Genomic DNA, 24,083 nt, shown 5'->3' on the forward strand with positions numbered 1-24,083 from the left:
GCTTCCTTATAATCTTGTTTTTCAGTTTAACCAAGTTTATTTTGGCTTGAATGACATTCATAGTTGTTAGTCACATTTAATTCACAATTGTCTTCAAATTAGTTTGGTGGGTAGTATGATTTGCTTGACTTTGATTTCCACAACATTGATATGATCAGTACTATTTAGGTTAAGTATCCGTTTCACCGTTTGGATACACGTTTGGCACGTCTGTGTTTGCGTTTCACCCTTTTTTTTTTTTTGAAGCGTATTTTTTTGTGGCTTTATGTCACACCAATGGGTCCCGTGTACTGTTCACGGGACCCATAAACCTCTTTTTTTCAGCAACTTTTTTATTAATAACATAGCTTACTGTTTAGATTAATTAAGCTTTGATCTATTTTGCTTCCAATCAAATTGAGTGTAATCATGAATAACATAGCTTATTGGGACTTAGAAATATTGTGTCAATATCCCTAGTTATCCAAATTCTTTTTTATTTTTTAAAAGGCTTCCATTAAAGAGATTATCTATTTCTAGAGACAGATATTTTATGTTGAATAGGTTTGATTTAAATAGTACATAGTTAAACAATGCTCTTAATTGTTTGGACTGGGCTTGGCCTTAGCTTTTGTAGGGTTTACAATTTAGAATTGGGCCTACAACACCACAAAAGGCTCTTAATCCCATCGTAAGCTGAAGTGAGCCTCGTAACCAAACACCACCCTAACTCAATCCCTCAAAAACCCTAGCTCACCCTCTAAATCGCTTCATTCTCCTTCGCCTCTCTTCACACTCTCTCTCACAGAAGAAAAGAGAAATCCCACAAAATCTCTCATTTCCAGTAACCTAATCATGGCTGAGCGCGGTGGAGCAGGAGGAGAGCGTGGTGGCTTCGGCAGAGGCTTCGGTGGAGGACGCTCCAGAGGCGACCGCGGGCGCGGTGGACGCCGCCGTGGGAGACGCGAGGAGGAGGAGAAGTGGGTGCCAGTCACAAAGCTTGGACGCCTCGTCCATTCCGATAAGATAAGATCCCTGGAGCAGATCTACCTCCACTCGCTCCCAATCAAGGAGCACCAGATCGTGGACAAGCTCTGCCCTGGTCTCAAGGACGAGGTCATGAAGATCATGCCCGTTCAGAAACAGACCCGTGCCGGTCAGAGAACTCGCTTCAAGGCCTTCGTCGTCGTCGGTGACAACAACGGCCACGTCGGCCTCGGTGTCAAGTGCAGCAAGGAGGTCGCTACTGCTATTCGTGGCGCTATCATTTTGGCTAAGCTCTCTGTCATTCCTGTCAGGAGAGGATACTGGGGTAACAAGATCGGTAAGCCTCATACGGTGCCCTGTAAGGTCACCGGAAAGTGTGGTTCCGTTACTGTTCGTATGGTTCCTGCTCCTCGTGGTGCCGGAATTGTGGCCGCTAGGGTTCCAAAGAAGGTGCTTCAGTTTGCTGGTATTGATGATGTTTTCACTTCCTCCAGGGGTTCCACTAAGACTCTCGGAAACTTTGTCAAGGTTAGCTTTTCCACTCTCTCTCTTTTTGTTTCTTTCATGATATTTTGTATGCTGCTTATATTGGGATTTGAATTGATAAGATTTATTATTATAGTGATATGTTATTGTCTGCACCATTGATTCAATATTTGGGTTTATGAAAATTTGAGAAATGTTATTGTATTGTCTAGTCTGAATGATGAAATGGGTCCATTTGAATAGAGAGGATATATATACTATTGGCTTGGTGAAGGTTGATTACTCGTTCAAGAGGCTTGTTGGTTTTCAAAGATATTATATCAGTTGCAATAATGAGAATGTCTTAAAAGGAAGATTAAAATGTATGAGATATATATAAATTCTATCTTGAATAAGAGACATAAAATGCAATTGCAATGATCTAGTGTACTGAATATCAATCTGTGGAGCATAATGTTTCCTCTCTTTTTGGCTCTACTCTTGAAGGGTATTAACTTTCAATTTTGTGTGTTTGGAGGTAAGATGGCTGTTGTTATGTATATGATATTATGATTATTAAAAAAGATGTTGAATGAGAGACGTGAAAGGTATTTTTAAAGATGTAATGTGCTATTTATAAATCGATGGATCATAATGGTGTTCTCTCTTTGCAGGCAACATTTGAATGTCTGCTGAAAACTTATGGCTTCCTTACACCTGACTTTTGGAGAGAGACCCGCTTCACAAAGTCTCCATTCCAAGAGCATACCGATCTGTTGGCAAAACCAACTGGTAAGCTAGTCCTGGAGGAGCCTGAGAGGAATGATGCTTGAGCTAGTTTGGGTATAACAATGATGTGATGAATGTGCCGTTAGACAACTTTTTTTGAGTATATGTTTCCGGTTAAGATGTTTTCTATTTCTTTCTAGCGTATCTTTTTGGTATTTGACTGTTGAATCAGATGGTTTTATGCTTATTTTGATTGTTTTTTTTTAAATGAATAACATTTTATTCAATTAAGCAGTAATCACTGCAAACAACCAATCAATCATACACAGGTACGAAGAACACTCTAACGTGCAAGAACAGGATATGAAATCCATTACACACAGCACGATTTGGATGGTGTTCTTTATATTGAGTTTCATGCTAGCTGCCTTTATCTGCCTATTCTTGGCTTTCTGCTTGCCTTTATATATACTCCTATATTGCAATATTTATGCCTATGTGAAATCTGATAGACCTTGGATGATTTTGATTCCGTGTGAAATGTTTCACAACATATTGAAAATGAAGCTCAAAATTTGTCCGAGCCTTTAGAGGGATTTGCCTATGATTTGTAGTTGATTCATTTACCAACTGGTTTTCTCTATAGGCATGTCTTGGGTTCTACAACGTGTTTTCTTTGCCTTTTATTTGGCTGACAATAATTAGCTAAGAAGTAATCAAGGTAAGCTGGAAATCAAGCTTAGCCAAACACAAGTTAATAAGATTAAGACCTACTCTTTGGTTATTTCTAAATCGAATATTTAAGTTGTAGCAAGTCTCCAGTAATAGCTGGCCCTAATAAACTCTCTTCACATAATGCATTATTCTAACTCGTTTGTGTATTAATTGAAACCGGTGGAACAGTGTATCTCCCTCGTCTATAGACAACACCCAACAAGGGGGGACAGAAGTAGGCTCGAATATTATCACTATGCGCCTACAAGAGTTAATAACGCTATTAGCCAATTCCTAAGAGTAAAATTAACGGTAATGCAAAAAGATGATAACATCCATTGATGGGATGGGAGTAATATTTTATGTTGCAGTCGTAACTATAAAATTGTGATTTGGATAAGATCTTGCGATTTTACAATCTAACCTCATTAAAACGTTTAGAATTGCACTAAGATCGTAAAAATGGTAGGATCATATGAGATTTTACCGATCTTACAAAAACATGATGTTTTTGTTTTGTTTTGTTTTGAAGTGATAAATTTTTTGTTTTGAAGAAGCTTAAAGGGTTTTTATTTTTTTATGTTGTGATGGTATGAATTTTTATTTTTTTATTTTATAAAATTATGTTAATCTAACCAAATGTTTTTGTAGTTTTTAGTTCACTTGTAATCAAAATGAAGGAATACTCCATCATTTTTAAATGAAGAATTTATATTGGCTTTACTACATTTTAAGCTATAATGTTGTTAAAATTGTTTAATCAATATACTAATTTGTGTTATAATATTACTAAAATGTTTTTCTTATATATAATTTTATTAGTATGCTTGTATTTGTATATTGATTGATTAATTTTTTTGAGCATGTTTTGTAATTTTTGCTGAGTGGTATAACTTGAATAATTGAGTGTAAAGTTGTATCTTGATCTCTTTGCAGTTCTAGTATGCAAATATACAATGTTTATATAGATCATAGATGAAGAAATGAATGATGATAATTAGGACAATGGTCATAAGAACCTTAAAATGAGAATAATTAAATGTTTACTTCACCTTAATATTAATCTTGCTTTTGGATTTCATATTTTAGTTAGCTAGTTTCTATTTGATAACTTATTTTGGATTTCAAACTTGGAACTTGGAATATATTTTCATATGTGTTGATAAATATTTTGGTATTTGGTTGTTAATTAAACATTTATTGAACTTTTTAGATATATTGGGTCAAAACTTAAATATATTTATTTCATTAGTAAGACGTAGTGATGTATAACATGCAAATTACATCATATAATGCAATTTTTTTTTTTTTTTTTTTTTTTGTGTGGATAAATTCACAATTTATGTGATTATTTAACGTACAAAGTCATTATCAATATGTTTTTTGCTTTAAATATGAAAATATGTAGGATCTTACGATCCACAATCCTATCCTTCGATCCACGATCTCACTTACCTCTCACGATTCTACGTAGAATCCCGATTTTGACAACCTTGGTCATAACTCTTAAGCCAACTTCATTAGAGTAGGAGCATTTTTTTACACATTGATCTTGGTCCAAACTCATTGGACCGTCATCAAGCTGATTGCACCATTGGATTGAGGTGGCGATGATGGCACATGGTCCAGTGGTTTGCACAACCCCCATTTCAATCATTAATCAGTGTGGAGATGTTTGGTACTGTTGTTTAAACAACAGTTTTCAGTGTTTAAACAACATTATACATATTTTCACACTTTTTTTCACCCACACATATTTTCACAAAATAATAATAACGTTACTAAAAATCTCTTACTAAACGGATCTTGTGTTTGTTTGTAGAAATTCTTGCACAACCTCCAATTTTTTATTCCCTCTCATGACCTCGCAACTTTCATCTTTCTTCCTCAAGTTGTGATTGTTGATACCATTACACTTACAAGCATCCTCATTTCATGGTTGACCATTGACATTACGAATGTGAGGGCTCGTTTAGTTAGAGATTTCTAGTATTGTTGTTTAAATATTGTGAAAATACGTATGAGTTAAAAAGTGTTAAGGAAATACGTATTTCAGTGTTTAAATACTAAAAACGGTTGTTCAAACAACTGTACCGAACACCCCTTGAGTGTCTAAAGTTAATTGGTAGTGTCTTTTTATCATATCATATAAATGGTTTGAAATTGGATTCCATTTGAAGACAGAGAGATTTAAGGAACGAAATAGAATTAATTAATTATCATTGTGCATTTAATAAGCCCTCATTCTATCAAAAGATGAAAAAAAGAAAATTGATCTTGTAAATGAAGTTGCAAAGTACAAGTAAAATTTGTAAATGAAGTTGTAAAGTATGAGTAAAATTTGAAATATATATGACTTTTCTAGTATAGTAAAATAAAATGGAGTGCAAAAAAGATTGTTGTAAAAATATTAATATTATATTTTGTAGTACAAAGTACGGAATTTTTTGAAATGATTCATTTATTCTTATAATCTAAAATAAAGGTGAGAAAGAAAACCAAAGCAATTAGTCAAATTTTCAATTAACAAAGAAACTTGTAATTGGTAATTTGGATTGCTTAGGATAAGATTAACATAATAGGTGAATGTGAGATTGAATGAAAATAGCAAATTCTCATCAACCCTATCACGCTTGATTAAATTTGAAAAGGACCCAAAAAAATAAAGAAAAGAAATCAAAAAGATTAAAAAAAAAAAAAAGAGTTTGGGCTTTGCCTATAAACACGGATCCGTGTAGACTGGACCGTAGATCATCCCAAGTAGTAATCGGACGGTAGATGAGGGGTTTGTGAATAGAAAAGGGTAAAGTAGGAGATCAGGGTTAAAGAGCCCGGGCCATGATAGTATACGAAGAACTCACCAACCATTCTCAAACTTTCTCTCTCTCTCTCTCTCACACATTTCTTCACCATCTTTTTTTATTTATTTATTTTTATTTATTGCAAAAATAAAGAACAAACCCTCCAAATTCTAAACCAGATCAAAACCCATTTGATTCTAGCTCTAGGGTTTCTCTTCTTCTTTCTCAATACTCAGCAGAAACCCTAGAACAAACAAAGAAAAATAAAGTAACTTTTAACTTTTTTTTCCACACTCTGTACCTCACATTTCTGTCTCTGTTAATCCCACAACTTGTGCTGAAAACAAATAAAGAACACTTTTTTTTTTTTTGGTGGGTTTTTCTTCATATTTGCTATCATATTGGTTTTTGCTTTGTGGGCTGAGATTCTTTTGGCTGAAGATGGAGCAGGAGATATTATTATATATGAAAAACAGAGTTGGGTTTCGCTTATGAGGGTCAGTGCTTTGTTTTTCAATTTGTTTCCTTTTTTTTTGGGTATTGGAAATTAGAATACTTTCTATTTGTGATTATTAGTGTTTACTAGTAAAGCATATGAGTGAGAAATTCACACGGTTAGGTTGCCCATTGAAATTGTAAATCATAATAATTCAAATTCCCACATGGATAATGAGATGATTGAATTTGATATTGGGTTGGGGAGTGGTGGTGGTGATGATGATGGTGTGGATATGGATGATGAAGAAATGGTTGATAGCCCAACTCACATCACTACCAGTGGTGGAGGTGGTGCTGGCACAAGCTCTGAACTTTACCTTCCTGAGGGGGACCTATTGGACCTTGAACCTTATGAAGGAATGGAATTTGAGTCTGAAGAGGCTGCCAAGGCTTTCTATAATTCTTATGCTCGTCGTGTTGGCTTCAGTACCCGTGTCAGCTCCTCCCGTCGTTCCAGGCGTGATGGGGCTATCATACAGAGGCAATTTGTCTGTGCCAAGGAGGGGTTTCGCAACTTGAATGAGAAGCGCACCAAGGACAGAGAGATTAAGCGCCCGAGAACCATTACTCGAGTGGGCTGCAAAGCATCCTTGTCTGTCAAGATGCAGGACTCAGGGAAATGGGTTGTGTCTGGGTTTGTTAGGGAACATAATCATGAGCTGGTTCCACCCGATCAGGTGCACTGCCTTCGCTCTCACAGGCAAATCTCTGGCCCTGCCAAGACCTTGATCGATACCTTGCAGGCTGCTGGGATGGGTCCTCGGAGGATTATGTCTGCTCTAATTAAAGAGTACGGTGGAATAAGCAAAGTTGGATTTACAGAGGTTGATTGTAGGAATTACATGAGGAATAACCGACAGAGGAGCTTAGAAGGGGACATTCAACTTGTTCTGGATTATTTGAGACAAATGCATGCCGAGAACCCAAATTTCTTCTATGCAGTGCAGGGCGATGAGGATCAGTCTATGAGCAATGTTTTCTGGGCTGATCCAAAGGCGAGGCTGAACTATACTTACTTTGGTGATACTGTTACGTTTGACACTACCTACAGGTCCAATAGGTACCGTCTTCCCTTTGCACCTTTCACTGGGATAAACCATCATGGACATCCTGTTTTGTTTGGTTGTGCTTTCCTAATAAATGAATCTGAAGCATCATTTGTGTGGTTGTTTAATACGTGGCTTGTGGCAATGTCTGGTCGACCTCCAGTGTCAATCACAACTGATCATGATGCGGTGATACGTTCAGCCATCACACAGGTTTTCCCAGAGACCCGCCACCGCTTCTGCAAATGGCACATTTTCAAAAAATGCCAGGAGAAGTTGTCCCATGTGTTTCTCAAGCACCCAAATTTTGAAGCAGACTTTCATAAATGTGTTAACTTGACCGAGTTGATTGAGGAATTTGAGTCTTGCTGGTTGTCACTTCTTGATAGATATGATCTCAGGGATCATGAGTGGCTTCAAACAATCTACTCTGCTCGCAGACAATGGGTTCCTGTATATTTACGGGATACCTTCTTTGCAGAAATGTCCATAACCCAGCGAAGTGACAGTATGAATTCATACTTTGATGGCTATGTGAATGCCTCAACCAATCTGAGTCAGTTCTTTAAGCTATATGAGAAAGCTTTAGAGAGTCGCAATGAGAAAGAGGTGAAAGCAGATTATGATACTATGAACGCTGCCCCAATTTTGAAGACCCCTTCTCCAATGGAGAAACAAGCATCTGAACTTTACACGAGAAAACTATTTGTGCGGTTTCAAGAGGAGCTAGTTGGAACGCTAACTTTCATGGCATCCAAGGCTGAGGATGATGGGGAGGTAATCACATATCAAGTGTCCAAGTTTGGGGAGGATCATAAAGCTTATTATGTTAAATTCAATGTTTTGGAGATGAGAGCAACTTGTAGTTGCCAGATGTTTGAGTTTTCAGGTCTTCTTTGCAGACACATATTGGCAGTATTTAGAGTGACTAATGTGCTTACTCTTCCATCTCACTATATATTAAAACGATGGACGAGAAATGCCAAGAGCAGTGTTATATTAGAAGAACGTACAAGTGATGTATATACCAATTATCTAGAATCTCATACCGTACGATATAATACCCTACGCCATGAGGTTTTTAAATTTGTCGATGAAGGGGCAAAGGCTTTGGAAACTTATGATGTGGCAATGGGTGCTTTGCAAGTGGCTGCAAAAAAACTTTCTCATGCAACAAAGAACGAGGGAAAAACAGGCATGGCCAATGGGCGTGTTAAGGGTAACTTGGCGACTGATGGAAGTCGTGCAAATTGCACCACTGATGATCTTGAAAGGTGCTCGGGACAGCATCTATCTGAGGTAACAGTAATTTTCATTTCTAGTTATCCTTTGCTTTATCTGTCTCCATACAGTTGCATGTAATTGGTTTATATTTTTTTTTTCTACTTTCATTTGTTCTCTTAAATTACTATCAAGTAAATTTTCTTTTACGAGTTTACCTTCCCTCCTCTTTTGGTTACTTTTAATTGTCTGGTGAACTGCTCTTGGTTTTGTTATGTTTATTTAAGCCCTAACATCATGAAATAATTGTATTGTGTTGGATCCTGCAAAACATGGCTATGAATCTGGTACGAAAGCTCCATGACAATGCCTATATGTGCATGTTTTTATTTTTTATTTTTGATAACATGCCTCTATGTACATGTTGTAGGTGGAAGACATCTGAATATATATGTTCACTTAAGAACACCCAACCCCTAGTCATTATTAGCATTAGGAAATTAATTTTTAGAAGTATATATGCATTGCATCAAGTTAGACATACATGTTGGGTTAAAGAGTGTGTGGGGTACAGCTCCTTCATGTCTTATGTGCTGCATTTAAAAAGAGAGGAATTGTTGTCCTTTTGAGGGCAATGAGATATCTTTGCCACATCTTGAGTTCCTCTTTCTCTATTTTTTTTTTTAAAAAAAAAAAAAAAAAGTCCTCATTCTGAAGACTCTACGAGCGGAGCTCCAAATCCTATACTTTCTCCACCTTTTCTTTCATGGACTTTTTTGATGACTTATTTCTCAGCAGCTCAACTAGCACTTGCGGATGTTTACAATAGAGGCATTTAAGGTTCAAATCTCCCCCCCCCCCCCCCCCCCCCCCCATTGTAACCAGGGAATTATCAATAAAATAAAAGAGTGTGAGGAACTAGTAGTCCTCAGAATTTTAACTTGCGCATGGGTGAATCTTGGGATTTCCCATTATTTTTCTTAAATTCTTGGGATGAACCATCGATGTTAATCTGGTAACTTGTTCTCCACTTGGGCTTGATTTTCTTGGAAATCCTTGCTAAGGTGTAACAGATTGTGTCCAGGGGACATATAGAGAACTGGATTTTCATTTTTCTTCCTTTGATGGAGTATGGAGAAATAGATTTAGGGGTTCTTGATTCAATTCATTTCTTGTTCCGTACCCATTTAATCTCATTTTTTACTTAGAATGTTAGAGTTTGAATTTTTTTTTGGATGAATAATATTACCAACTAAGAGTTTGAAATGTTTTTGTAACCTAAAAGAGCTTATGCCATTTGAGCCTCTGATCCTCTATCATCCATGTATTATTTGGTCTCAGGAGACTATCTAGTGGTTTTTTGTTTTTTTGGGGGGTGGGGGGTAAGTTACAAATATAGCTGTCATCTTGGCAGAATGCTATGGATTGGTTTTCAAAGTAATTCTTCATAATCTTATCAAGCATTCTCCTAGTTGATTTCCATTTGGATTTTAGCCTTAAAGAATTGCATAATCTTGTTTCTTCTTTTGGTCAATGTGTATCTGTTAAAATTAATCAGCCCCAACACTGGTGTGGTGTGGATGTTAATTATGTGTTAATGTTATGTCAAATGCTCCATAGTCATGTTTGGCACTGATTCTTGTGCTTGTTTCTTTAGTAGGCAAACAATTTGCTGGGGATTTTACCTGAGTTTTGTTTATTACTTTATTTCTACTGAATTGTGTATTTGAGTTTTGAGATTTTTGAAAAATGTGATGCTGTTACCCAGAGTGGATGATTACAGCTTTGCTGTGGATTAGCTTAAGAATGATGTACCACTTCTGTAATTTCTTTGGCTTCTTAAACTTGACTGTACTGTTGTAATGTACTATTTAATGGTGATTTGGACCTATACTCTCTTTGAAAGCCCATAGAATTGCATGCTTAGTTATTGGGTAGGGGAAGGGGTGATTTTTTTTTTTTTCTTTTGTATTTCAGATTTTTATTTTATTTTTACAGTAGTTTAGTTTTATACTTGGCACCTGGAATGGAGAATATACATAATTGACTCCATTTTAAATTATGGGTTGCTTGTACTGTCCTCGTAGTTTTAAGTGATGCATTCCAATTTGACACTGCTACATGTAGGTTTCTGTATATATTGGCAGATCTGATGTGCCTGGTTTGTGACATTCTATTATATGTGTGCAGGATGATATGGACAGGAGAATTCGAGAACTTACCAATGAACTGGAGAGTGCAAATCGAAAATGTGAGGTTTATCGGGCAAACCTGCTATCAGTTTTAAAAGATATTGAGGATCATAAGCAGCAGTTGTCGATTAAAGTGCAAAACATAAAGATTAGTATGAAAGACGGCCTCTAAAATGCAATACAGTTAGATACATTTAGTTTCTTTTAAGTCTATGTAGTTACAATGTTCTTTGGTTTGGATTGGGCTGTTCGCCTGTTCCTTCACTTTCAGTAAGTAGATGGTGTAGAGATTGGGTAGTCTTCTCTTGGATAGATGATGGATGTTAGTTTGCCCTGCACAGTGTATTTAATTTGGTGCCTCTAGATGTGGATTGTAATAAATTCAAAGTGGTAGTTACTTCATTCAAACCCAAACCCAAACCCAATGTTTTTGCCTAAGATCTAATCAGGGGCAGTTCGACCATTAGGCCATTAGGCAATGGCCTAAAGACCCAAAATAGAAGATAGCCTCTTAAAATTATATCTATTTTCCTATAGTATTGCAAAAAATAATACTGTAATTAAAAAAAAAAAAAACTTCTTTTATTGGCCGATAGAATACCTTGTCTATCTTATGATGTAAAAAAAATTTAATAAAGGCTCAAAAATTTAATAAATAAAAATTATTTTAAAAATATTACTATATTCTTTTTGAACGTACTTCAACATTTTATTAGTATGTTTTATTTCGTTTGTGGGTATAAACGTTTTCAATCTCCTAATAATTTTATTATTCCTTTTTATCAAAATTAAAAAAATTAGAATTAATCTTATACCTGCATCTACTCGCATTGATTCATAACTCCAGGTGTTTTGGAGGGCTGTTATGAATTATGAGTAGGTTTACTATAAGAATAGAAATGCCATCCAGCTAATAAAAAAAAAAAAAAAAAAATGCTAGTAGTTGACAATTTACACGAATTTATGCTTCCAACTAGAATTGCTCTTATACCAATTGGCAGCTAGCTCGCGATGAGCAGGTACAAGTTTGAACAACAAATCTGGCACCAATTCATGGTTGACCAAAAAAGGATGCTGGAAAATGTTTTATTGTCATAATTTTCACAACATAAAGATAGCATGTAATCCATGATGAAACAAGACAACATATTAATCATTTTCTTTTTACTTAGGCTAATCACAGTATGTTCATTCGCCCACCTAAAGTGCATCATCAGGAGTGCATCATTAAAACGTTAATAATTGGGCCTTTTAGTTTACCCCTCCTCCTCTGCACTTCAAAGTGCATCAGGAGTCAACATTTGGGTATTCTTATGTCACAAAGATCGCTCCTACTGTCTTTAGTCTAACATATGGTTCATCCAGCCAGATACTTCAACATTTGGATCTAACATCTTTATCATACATTCTAAATCTCTTAGGGAAAATAAATGTTTCAAATCAAACAACAGCTGCCTGCCGCTACAATCACCCTCCCCCTCACTTGCAAGATGCTCACCAGTATGTGAAAGATGTACACGAAACATGAAATATGTAATGCATGTACTGTTCATTCTTTCAAGCTAAGCCTCGCATTTTGAACCTTCACTGATAGCTTCAACTTCTGTTCTTCCATATCTTTCAGAACAGCTAGCAGGTTTGACCGATACACTTCACATCGTTGATTTGTATTCTCCAACTCGGCAGTCAATTCACTAATTTTCTTTTTCTTCTCATCCTGAGCAATTATTTAATGATTCATATCAAAGTCAAGATAGAAATGCAAGCACCATCATAACAAGCATATAAAGGTGAGACTCTTTTAAGTTATGCCACAGAATTATATCTGGTTTTCTGAAGCGCATTACAGAGAATTTTTAATGCTGTGTGCTTTTCTGTTTAATTGCATACTACACATCCTTGTTTAATTAAATGGCTAATCAGATGAGGAAACATATGATTTCATTATTTATTTATTTATTTTTTCTAGTAAGGGTCTGTTTGGTTAGGTGTTTTGGGAGCTTAAAAGAGCGTTTTAAAATCCCAAAACCCAAAACTTTGTTTTGTAACCACAACTTCTCATAACTTTTTTACAGTCACTCATTTCAAACTCAAAACACCATTTTCCGATAGCTTATACAAACGCACCCTAAATAACACATGTGCTGAGTGGCTCTTAAACTCTTGACCTCACCCTCCACCATGTTCTTATTGTGGGAGAAAGTACAATTTGAGCTAAGAGCTGATTGACAAAACAATTAAACATGGATGTTTTACAAGACAAGGAAGGAAATTATATAAATATATATATACACATTATATCTTCTTTCAATTTTAGGAAACGCTCTCATTTCAAATAACTAATCAATCAATTAAAAAAATTGCTCCAAAAAAAAAAAAAAAAAAAAAACTTTCAAGATTCCCTGAAATAGATTAGCTTTCAGTCTGGGAGAGACTTACCACAGATTGATATGTTGCCGTTTGATTTTCTTGAGTTGCATGCAATTCTTGCCCACCTCCATTTACTAGAGTAGCACCTTGGGTAGGTCCTGGACCTCTATTCTTCACAGAAGAAACCTTCTTAGCAGCCTCTTTTAAAGCATCCATTGCCACATTATAAATATGGATAGATTTTGCTCCTTCTTCTACATATTTGATTGCTTCCTGACGTAGATTGTTATACCGCACAGTTAAAGATTCCCGAGAACTGTTTGGCAACTCCGCAGCATGTTCATCCAACACTGCACCACTCTTGGCATTCCTTGTCCATCGTTTCAATATATACTGAGCTGGAAGAGTGAGAACGTTTTTCGCTCTAAAAACTGCTAATACATGCCTACAAATAATTCCAGAATACTCGAACATTTGGCAGCTGCAACTAGCTTTCATCTCAAAAGAATTGAAAGTCACAGTGTGTGCCTTGTGGTCTTCCCCAAATTTGGCCACTCGATACGTGGTGACTGTCCCTGAGTCATCAATTTTGGTTGCAGGATTAGCAAGGGTCTCAACCAGTTCCTCTTGAAATTTCATGAATATTGTCCTTGTATAAAGATTTGCAGCTTGTTTTTCCATGGGAGATGGTGTCTTCAGAACAGGGGTAGCGTTAGTAGTGTCGTAATCTGCCTTTAATTCCTTATCATGCCAACTTGCTATAGCTTTCTCGTACTGCTTAATCATCATCTGTATGGTAGTGGATGCATTCACATATCCATCAAAGAACAAATTTAAACCCACGCTTCCTTCACTTCTAGATATCTCTCCAAAGAAAGTGTTTCGCATGTATACTGGGACCCACTGTTGCCGAGCATTGTACATTGACTGAAGCCATTCATCACCCATGAGATAGTATCTCTCCAGAAGTGAAGCCCAGCATGACTCAAATTCATCAATTGCCTCAGTCTCATTTATGCACTTTTTGAATTCTGTATCGAAAGTAGGATGTGACTGGTATAAATGAGCCAGTTTCTCTTGCATTTCTCTGAATATGGTCCGCTTACAGAAACGATGGCGGGTTTCAGGAAGAACTTGTGTGACAGCAACTTGTACAAACTGGTCTGGATCGCTTGTTATAGAGACGGGTGGTCGTCCAGACATTGCATGAAGCCAAGTTTGGAATAGCCATATGAGGGAGGACTCTGACTCATTGAGAATTAGTGCACAACCAAATAACACAGGCTGCCCATGATGATTAAACCCTGTGAATGAGGCAAAGGGTACCCTATACCGGTTTGTCCTGTATGTTGTGTCAAATAGAACAGCATCCCCAAAGTAAGAATAGTTCATTCTGGATGTTGCATCTATCCAGAATATATTTCCACTAGCGTGATCATTATCACCCTGAACTGCATAATAGAAAGCAGGATTCTCTGCATGCATTCGTTTCAGGTAGTCCAGTACATGCTGACCCCCACCCCCAAGGGTCCTCTGCCTGTTGCCACTCATGTATCTCTAGATATCAACTGTGGCATAGGAAAATTTAAAGAGAGAAAAAAAGAGAGAGAAAAAAAGAGACAGAAGAAAAGGGATATTGTCAAATTGATAAGCCTTTCTCTAAAGCCAAAATTTTTTTATGGATACAATCTAGAGCTGAAGCATTCCTATATTATAAATTATGATTGACAACAAACTTTATTGACAAGTAAAAGCAGATATGTATTTTTTGATAAGTAAGGAAACAAGATAATTTAACACCCTATTACAATATGTAGAAGCTCATGAATAATGGCTGTGACTCAGCTCAAACTAGGCAACGATTCCCATTAGAATCATTTTGGTTCATTAAAACTATTTCCATAAACCAAGCAAACTGCATGACAGTACAAATAATATGAAGCCAGGCACAGCAATCTGCTATCATTCCCTAGACCAAATGTGCAATGAAATCATAGCATTGATTAGATGGAAAAGATGCAGCAGCCCTTCAATTATTAAACATGCCTCGACACAGCACCATGGCGATGACAATTACAATATTACAGCTTATTTTTGTGACCAACTGATTTATGCCTATATTCTTTAGGAATAAAATTTTGAGAAGAAACTGGTAGCAATATCAAGCTAGAAGAACCCATTAGTGAGTTGGGGTTTTTATTTTCTAGCAGACAAGAACAGATGTTATTGGTTTGTTTGAAATGAATCTTCAAAGAAAAAGTGAAAAAATTTACAATGATATTTGAAAGGTTAAATTTGAAGTTGAAAGGGTTGGTTATAGTTAGGGGTGGAGGCTAATCCTAAATCCTAATCCATCTAACTTTGCAAATGCTTTTGCTTTTCCCATCTCTTTATTAAAAAAGAATATTCATAGTCATAGATGGACAAAAAAAAAGAAGGAAAATTTAGCTCTATTGCTTTGCTTGCATTTGTTATAGATAATGCAGAGTAGAGTTGTTACAAGTCAAGTATGAGGAATTAGGTTTTGGATTTAGTTTTAAATTATTTTGAAAGGTCCAATTCCAATTCCAAGAAACAAAAACGCAACAGGTGATTATTGTTGAACAGGACACAGATATACTGAAACTTAAATAGAAAAAGAAGGCAACTTTAAAATCATAATCACAATCACAAAGTTGGGTTGTTGATGGGTTTTGACATAACATAAGAAAAGGTTGAATTGTAGTGGAATGAAAAAGCATTCCCAAATGAAATCTCGTAGTGTAGATGATAAAATTTGGAGACAATAATAATAATAATGTGAATGATGGATTAGGGACTAAAGTAAAAAAAACTTACCTTGGAGGTTGGAGGTTGGAGAGAAGTATTCTTTAATTGGTGTTAAGGTTTTGTTTGGATGGACATTTGGATTTGGATTTGAAATCCATTGATTTTAAAATTCCTTGTTTGGGTCTTTTTAAACAATGAAGGAATGAAATTTATCATTTGAAATTCCACTATTTGGCTACCTAAGTTTGGATTTGGATTTGGATTTAAGATCAATAAAATATATTTTTTAATTATTATTTTTCTTAATCCTTCTACATGAAATCACACCAAAAAGTATATTTTACATGAAAGTTCTTAGGAGAAAGAGAAGTAAAAATTTCCAATTATATGTGAAAGTCTTTAGAAGAAAGAGATGTATTAGTATCCAATTATATAGGATATATAGAAAATTATACATCTAACCAGCATTACTAATCACCTATCCCCGTTAGAAACATATCAGAAGTATAGCATGCTTGTGCTAGTAGAGACCAAGTTTTTAGCAAAGAACTGGTAACCAAAAATCAAATATTCACTATGACAAGTTTCTTAATCCTGAAAATTAAAAGTAGAGATACAATTCCTTTAATCAAACATGTAAGATATAAGCAAACTATACAAACAACAAAACACCAGCAGCAAAAAGCTGCAACACCTAAACAGAGCAATCAACAAACTAAAAAAAAACTGGAACCATACTTAAAAATAATCAAACTTATTTTTACGATAACAGTAACAAGACTTTTATTATCCACTTCTTAAATTGGTCATGGTTGCATATATTGAAGAAGATTAAAGAGAATCATGAGGTGGTCAAATTATAATTTGAGATCATAAAATTTTATTGAAAGCATAGCGATGAAAACAATTGATTTAAAATGCCTTGAATCCAAATCCCATTCATCTGTACTAGTTAGCTTAATCCAATGGTTTTTATTTAAGCAAGTTCCATGGACATACATGATTGGCAACACACATAATAGAAAATCACTATAAAGATAAGTGCCAATCCAAATAAAATCGGTTACTTTAGATTTAAAGCAGGTTGGGCGTGGGGGTCAGGTGACCATCACATACATAGTATAATACTTAGGTTCAAACTTAAAGCCCACTACTTGGATTACCATTGAAGACAACCAACAAACTTTATTAACCTATACTAACTTGTCACTGTGGCACCAGAACTCAAAATCTGTGTACAATTGCTCAAAATCTCAGTAAAAAAATCCATGCATCAAAATACACAGCTCACAGAGGCATTTCATCGAACAGTTAATTGAGTTAGACAAACCTTTGAAAAACATAAAATCTCCAACCATTCCTTAACAAAACTAAACCAACCCAGGCACCAAACCTCGTTATTGACACTCCCAGCCTTACCAATACCACATGGCCAAATCCAAACAAAACAAAATACCCATGAAAATTTCAACTCTCTTCAGAATCACATTCAATAAACTCAAACACAAACAAATTATAGGATAGAAAATACAAAACCCATAGACAAAAAATTGCAATGTTGTTTTGTGAAGGCAGAAGGAAGAGAGGATGAGAGAGACAAACCTGAACCCCAGAGCGGTTGATGGTGGTATCGGCTTCAAGTTCAACAACAACAGCACCTGAGTCCAATTTCAATTTCAATTTCAAACATGAGCGTCTTCCTCCTCCCTGGATTTCCCAAATTCCATGTTTTCAGAAACCTCGAGCGAGCGAGCGAGCACGATTCATGAAAAGACTCTTAACTTATTAACTATTCTCTGTTTCTACAAATAAAAATGGACACTTTACACACTCTTACTCCAAATTCTGAACACTGTTTTCCTCAACTGAAGTCTCTTTTTTTTTTTTTTTTTTTTTTGGTAAAATCTCAACTGAAGTCTCAAGTACCAAGAATCCACTCCTCCACATACCCAATTTTTTATGTTGGTCAATTTTACTTATATACCCATTGCCAATCTTAACTTAACTAGTAACTACTAATAAATGGATACATGCTGAATTTGATTTCTATTCAAAACTTCATCAAATATTTGTTGAGCTATTTGATTTTATGACAAATTTTTGATTTCTTCTTTTGAAGAAAACCTTTTTTTAAATATAATTAATTTTTTTTTTCAGTATTTGGTGGCGTTAGATAATGTTGTTCAAAGGAAAATTAAAAGTCAGTTAATGAAAAACTTTAATAAAAAAATTAGTTTAATTTCAAAAGGATATTTTTCACTTTTATTTTTCAAAAAACAATCTCATTCTCATAGTTGCCCTTTCATGTTTTGAATTATATAAGAAATATTATTAATTTTTTGTGCATACTAAATATTAGAAAACATTTTTCAACTTATTTTCTAGGTCACTCTCAAAGATAGGAAAATGCAACAATTTTCTTTTTGAAAAATAACTCATTTTTTAGAAACCTTTTTATTGTTTTGTCAGAACATATATGGACCATATATTTTAGTCCCTATAGTGGAAGGGAATGTAACAAATTAAATCATATAGTTTAACAAAAGTAACGAAATTAACCTTGACATTTTAAAAAATATATAACAAATTAAATCCTAAGATTAAAAAAATATTGTGTTTGAAGTGGAATAATATTGTGTTTGAAGTTTCAAAAAATAACCAATTAAACTCTATAGTTGTTATTGTACTCATGATATATTCTATTTTTGTTAGGTAATAAAAAGATATTATAAGAACAAAGAAAGAGGAGGAAGCATTTCCATCTCTTTCAGAAAGGTGCAAGACAAAGTGTCAACATCTCCTTTAGAGTGGGCAAGAGAGTTTGCACTTTGCAGGTCTCAACCATGCACGCGGTTATTTAGTTAGTAAATTCAAAGCACCCCCCTTTGTAAAAAAAAAAAAAAGAAGAAAACTCCTGTTCTTTAGCCTCACAAGCAATTAGGAGAGCAATGGGATTTTATTATTATTTATAATTCAATAGTTAAAATAAGAAGGAAAAGTTCAAATTCTAGAAAATATTTGCGATTTATTTGTTTTTGTAATTTATCAAGTTGCCCATTGTTCTATATCTCAAAAAAAGAAAGAAAGTTGTGCATTGTCCATGCTTGATGCAACCGATCATCAGAATTATTGCTCTCATGTGCTAGCTCTTGTTTTTTTGTCCGTGATGAATTTGTATTCGAATTTCTAAAGTATGATGGTTTCCGTTATTTCAACAAAACTAGTCGCGTACAATTACATGCCATATGGAATCAGATTCTGTATAATACATTGAACTGTGACTTTAACAAAGTAGTGATTTCTTTTCTATTCTCTCATGAACGCCTTAGGGTAGTCAATATTATATAATCTTGAGGTGCATGCATACGGTCGCGAATACCGATATAAGGTATAAGGCTTCCAATTAAGTTCCAACTAAAATTGTAGCGTTAGTGACACAGAAGAGTGGCATGGCATATTAATTAGGCTTGAATCAAGAACATTTCGCATACCTCATTCAAGCCGCAATCAAAAAGCTGAATGTGTAGAATATGAAAAACGTGTCACTAACTTTTATGATCAGGTCCATTTTGCACTCTCTGACGGAGAGATACCAAACCTTCCAGATAATTCAGCCTGCAACTTTTTCAAGCGTTGAATTCCTTGTTTTAACAAAAAATATGCCTGAAAAATTCCTATTGTTGTACCCTGAAAAAACAGAAAGCCAAAATCAATACAAGTAATGGCCACTTTAATTAAGTGAAACACAAAAATTTATCAATCAAAAAGTTAAAAAGATAGAGAAACAGATAAAGAAACACTATTCTAAGTTTCGTACTTCTTTTTATTAATCCACACCCAACAAGTACTAGTAGTTTTAGGTTCAATTTTAAAGGCCTATAGTTTAGCAAGTAAATTAGAATATATACGTGTAGATTGGTCGAGGGGCATGCATTGCAAATTTGAGTCATTAAAACAGTAACTTTGGTATTAGAGAGATGGTAATCGCATCAGCTTGAAGGCATGCAATAACAACATCCCCCAAGCAAGGATTTATTAGATTCCTGCAAATGCTTTCTCGATTTATCACTCAACCCACCTTTTGCCTCAAATTGTAGTAACAACCGTATAAACAAGTTATTCTCTAACTCTACATGTAAAACTTACGCAAAGTATCTTCCAAGAGGACTGTTGAAAAAATCCTTTTGAGCTATTCAAAAGCAAACCAAATTATACTTCTAATCTTCATCCATACCATCCATATAAACAAATCCCATCTCCCCAAATTTTCATAAGGGCTATATATAAGCTAGCTTATTAGAAGTTGAGTAAAAATAAGAAAAACCCCTCATGATGAAAATCGACAAAGAGATTTCTCACCCAATCCATCCACTGCACAAGCTAAAGCTTGAATACACAGAGATCCCATTCAATTGTGATGGGTGCAAAGAAGCTGGTATTGGCCTCAAATACAAATGCCAGCAATGCGAGTTTGACTTACATAAGGCCTGTGCTGTGGCACCCCCAACTAGTATTATTCATCATCCTTTTTACGAGAAATGTGAGTTCCAATTTCACTATAATCCCCCTGGTGCAGCCAGGAGAATATGTGATGCATGTAGGAAAGATGTTCTGGGGTTTGTGTACCACTGCAAAAGATGCGGTTTTGATCTTCATCCTTGCTGTGCTAACCTCCCACAGGTCCTAAACGATGGGGAATACAACATTTACTTGTGCCTCAAGCTCTCTAGTTCATGCCATCGTTGTGGGTGCAAAGGACATGGTTGGTCTTATAGGTCCCACTGCAAAACCTATCACCTACATGTGTCATGTGTTAAGGAGTTGCTTGTGGAGAACTGGCAGGCTATGTATCTTAATGTAGACAAGAACAAGGTCAGGGAAATGCAAACTAGGATCCCAAGCCTTAAAGGGACACTTAAAAACTATCATGGTCATGGAGCAGGGAGAGGAGGAAAGGTGAGCAAGTGCTGTCAGATTGCTGGTGGAGCTGTTCGTGTTATTGTCTCTGCCATCTTGGGGGATCCTACAGCTATAATAGCTGCAGTGGTTGGGGGTTTCATATCCAAGTAGGTAGAACTGAGCAAAACACCAACGAAGAAATTAATGCATATGATATATATGTAATTATTAAAGTCTCTTCTGTTCTGCATGTATAACATTCACGTGTGATATTACGAAGTTTATAACATAAGTTTTACACATCGATGCATCACAAATCACACAAAAAAAATTCATTGCTTATATTATTGAAGTATAGTCAATCATATTCATTGGAACGGAACGAAATTAATAACGTTGTAATTTATAACTATATTTTTATGTTGGCTTTAATTTCATGTCAAATTTGATTGTAATTTTTGTACAATAATTTCCTTGTATTTATTGTGAGATTTAATGTAAGGGTTGTGTGTGAGAGTTTGGTAAAGATCTGTGAAGAAGGAGAATTCGTGACTTGCTTGCGAGTGACAACAAGTGAAAAGCCACTTGAAAAGCACATGTTAGAATCTGAATAGTCTCATGCCAAACTGGATTTCGTGAGTCACTTCGCAACTTAGGCCAAGTCGCAAGTGACTCGCAAAACTCATTGCCTAGAGCTTTTTTAAAGTGGGTTTTTCTCATTCCTTTACCAACACTATATAAGCCCTTATTACTCACAAAGTTGAAAGAAGGAGTTTTTCCAAGGAACTTTTAAGAAAGAAAATCCTAGCTATACACATGAGAGTTAGAGATTGTAAACCCACAATTATCTACACCTTTTCTCTAAAGTTTTCCTCTACTCTTACCTTTCCATTTACACATCCTTAAGAGGTTCTTAGCCCAAACACTTACCTCACCCATTCTGAGTATTGAGAGAAGTTTTGGTGTGTATGAGAAGCATTGGAAGAAGCCATAGATTGGTGGATGCGATTTGGAGCTGGGATTCAGATAACTAGTGAAAACATAGCTTCGTGAAGCCTGTTGGGAGCTGAAACTTTGAGGGTTCAAGTATATTAGGTAGATTAGACTTGGAGGGTTTTTTTGATATTCGTATACTCTAACTTTATTCACTAGTGGATTGATTTCCGCTTGGAGGGCCGCGGTAAGGCTTTTCACCAAGTATTTCAATTTTCTCTTCGATAACACATTTTGGTGTTATCTTGTATTTGCATCTCTCTTCCCTTACTCTTTAAGTTTTATATTTATCATTGCTTACTTGTGGTTATGGCTTAGAGAGTAGTTCCGGTTATTGCGTATTATTTACTTTTGTTCTACACTTAGATAAGTTAGAGTGAAAACAATCAAGCTGTGTTTTTAAAATTGTTTTATCAAAAATAGTTACTTATATATTTCTAGGACGTCTCCTAAATATTATTTGGTTCAATGAGCTATTAGGATATATGAGTAATTAGAGGAAAAATAAAGTATATTAATAATTTATAAACTTTTTATTTTTATGAAATATATTAAATACATTTTTAAATAATGAGTTATGTGTGGTATATAAGAGTAATTTTTGTAAATAAAAATAATATATTAATCAAATCTATGGGGGCTATTATTTTAAGTTATACATAAGTTTTTATATTTTTACCAAAATTAGAAGAAGGAAGAGTAATTTTTGGAAAGTCAAGAGGGCCATGACACCCTTTCCCCCGCTCTTGATTCTTAAGCTTAGGGATATTGCTAGACCATGTATAAATTAATAGGAATATTTTGTTAGTGTAAAATGGGGTGTCATTTCATAAAATCTCAAGGGAGGTTAATGTAATTTGATAGGCCAAGAATGTATTTACCACTTTGGTAAATTAATCAATTAATTAGCTAAGTTAATTAATTAGATTCAATTATATGTAATAAGCGTGGTAACATAAACAAATCACCAACAAAGTTAAATGCAATGGAAAATAAATTTGACAAAGGTGATTTGTTTACGAATGGGGAAAACCATCGAGGCAAAACCCCATTGGATGAATTTAAGGTCACCACTCTTAAGAATCCACTATTATCAAAATAAACGGTTACAAGTTGTTAGGTTTTAAAGACTTAGGATCTTATGTATTTAGAACTCTAATGTGTATTGTTGGCAAACTATGATTAAAACAAGATGTTTAGTCGTGTTTAGACTTGCTCAAAGTTGGTTCATTTATGTAAAGTTGGATTTTAGTTGATGCAGAGTTATTAAAGCATTTTGCCCTGGTTTGATTGATCGAAATTTAGGCTCGATCAATCGAAATTCGGGCAGAATGCGTTTTCTACAGAATTCCAACTCAGCTCTAATTTATTTAAAACATTTTAGGGTTTTGTATTTTTGCCCTAGGTATATAAGGAAAACCCTAGCCACGTTTTAGTGTTGCTCATATTGTTATTTGTGTAAATCTCTTATGAGATCTCAGAGGAGCTTTCCTTTACACAAACTTAGGATTATCAAGAAGGAAATTTCTTTAAGAGCTTGATGATCATTCAGTTGCTGCCATAAGAACTTAAAGAAACACAAGTGGGTGTGCTTGTACTTGCTGGAGAATCCAAGAAAGAAGGAGTCTGTGGTTTTGGAGTTTGTACGTGGTCGTGTCAGTAAGTTTCTACTGGTGGGTAGCAATAGGATGTTAGTGGTCTAAGTCCTGTTGAACAACTTGGACTTTTTCATAGTGGATTCAGGTTTACCTTGAGAATAGTTAGGTTAAATTCTTCCCAGGTTTTTCCCGGTTTAGTTTCCTGGGTGATCATATCATTGTGTTATTTATCTTTCCGCTGCTTTACATGATACGATTATTTGATTGTGATAACTTAGATTTGGAATTTGAACTAAGTAACAACTTGGCTAATTATCTAGGTTAATCCAATTGTGTTTTTAAGGGGTCTAAAAACGATAACAAGTAAAAGGAATCCCAATACCTAATACCAACCTACAGAACCCTTACCCCAATACCCAATTGGACTTGCAATGTAGTGACAATATCTTCTTTCAATGCACAGTTCCAAGTACGTAACTAACCAATTGATGCATGGATCCCAGTACGTGACTAACACATCAACTTGAGAAAGATGTTGACTGCAAAATTCTTCAGTTCATCTATACGATGAAAATCAAGAAGCTTCCTAGTTACAAAACTCTTGACGCAAAGACGCGATAGCTTCTTCAAAGAAAGATGAACTATGGCAAATTGTCTCTGGTCAAAATTTGAGTAAATAATCACTTTGCATTAAGTTGCATCACCTTAGATGGCCCTTTAAAATAATTCTTATAAATGTCTAGGATTATGAGAAAAGAAACCCTACATAAATAGCTTGTATATTTTGTGTCTAGATAAAATAGTTTTTTAGGTTGCAAAATA

At 35.1% G+C, this 24,083-nt stretch overlaps 4 protein-coding genes across 4 annotated transcripts; 3 read left to right on the forward strand and 1 right to left on the reverse strand.

The window, feature by feature from the left end:
- Nucleotides 1-735: 735 nt before the first annotated feature.
- LOC126705405 (40S ribosomal protein S2-3-like) lies at nucleotides 736-2,447 on the forward strand. Its single transcript, XM_050404401.1, has 2 exons — nucleotides 736-1,494; nucleotides 2,106-2,447. Exons 1-2 carry the CDS (start codon nucleotides 835-837, stop codon nucleotides 2,262-2,264), a joined length of 819 nt encoding a protein of 272 aa, XP_050260358.1. The 5' UTR covers nucleotides 736-834; the 3' UTR covers nucleotides 2,265-2,447.
- A 3,290-nt stretch (nucleotides 2,448-5,737) lies between these two features.
- LOC126706564 (protein FAR1-RELATED SEQUENCE 5) lies at nucleotides 5,738-11,034 on the forward strand. The gene is made up of 2 exons (XM_050406093.1): nucleotides 5,738-8,518; nucleotides 10,631-11,034. Exons 1-2 carry the CDS (start codon nucleotides 6,338-6,340, stop codon nucleotides 10,802-10,804), a joined length of 2,355 nt encoding a protein of 784 aa, XP_050262050.1. The 5' UTR covers nucleotides 5,738-6,337; the 3' UTR covers nucleotides 10,805-11,034.
- Nucleotides 11,035-11,764: 730 nt separating this feature from the next.
- On the reverse strand, nucleotides 11,765-17,663 carry LOC126706565 (protein FAR1-RELATED SEQUENCE 9). Its single transcript, XM_050406095.1, has 3 exons — nucleotides 17,374-17,663; nucleotides 13,072-14,570; nucleotides 11,765-12,349 (listed from the first exon to the last, which is right to left on the reverse strand). Exons 2-3 carry the CDS (start codon nucleotides 14,551-14,553, stop codon nucleotides 12,182-12,184), a joined length of 1,650 nt encoding a protein of 549 aa, XP_050262052.1. The 5' UTR covers nucleotides 14,554-14,570; nucleotides 17,374-17,663; the 3' UTR covers nucleotides 11,765-12,181.
- Nucleotides 17,664-20,012: 2,349 nt separating this feature from the next.
- Nucleotides 20,013-21,102, forward strand: LOC126707325 (uncharacterized). The gene has a single exon (XM_050406917.1). It carries the CDS (start codon nucleotides 20,101-20,103, stop codon nucleotides 20,839-20,841), a length of 741 nt encoding a protein of 246 aa, XP_050262874.1. The 5' UTR covers nucleotides 20,013-20,100; the 3' UTR covers nucleotides 20,842-21,102.
- The last annotated feature ends 2,981 nt before the right edge of the window (nucleotides 21,103-24,083 follow it).

The sequence above is a fragment of the Quercus robur genome, chromosome 11 (assembly GCF_932294415.1).
Source record: "Quercus robur chromosome 11, dhQueRobu3.1, whole genome shotgun sequence".
Lineage (NCBI taxonomy): Eukaryota > Viridiplantae > Streptophyta > Magnoliopsida > Fagales > Fagaceae > Quercus > Quercus robur.

Bases quoted from the DNA above. Each gene is read 5' to 3' on its own strand.
- LOC126705405 (XM_050404401.1), top strand. From the start codon at position 835: ATGGCTGAGCGCGGTGGAGCAGGAGGAGAGCGTGGTGGCTTCGGCAGA. The intron at 1,495-2,105 runs GTTAGCTTTTCC...CTCTCTTTGCAG, and splicing joins CTCTCGGAAACTTTGTCAAG to GCAACATTTGAATGTCTGCT.
- LOC126706564 (XM_050406093.1), top strand. From the start codon at position 6,338: ATGGATAATGAGATGATTGAATTTGATATTGGGTTGGGGAGTGGTGGT. The intron at 8,519-10,630 runs GTAACAGTAATT...ATATGTGTGCAG, and splicing joins CGGGACAGCATCTATCTGAG to GATGATATGGACAGGAGAAT.
- LOC126706565 (XM_050406095.1), bottom strand. From the start codon at position 14,553: ATGAGTGGCAACAGGCAGAGGACCCTTGGGGGTGGGGGTCAGCATGTA. The intron at 12,350-13,071 runs GTAAGTCTCTCC...ATAATTGCTCAG, and splicing joins CGGCAACATATCAATCTGTG to GATGAGAAGAAAAAGAAAAT.
- LOC126707325 (XM_050406917.1), top strand. From the start codon at position 20,101: ATGATGAAAATCGACAAAGAGATTTCTCACCCAATCCATCCACTGCAC.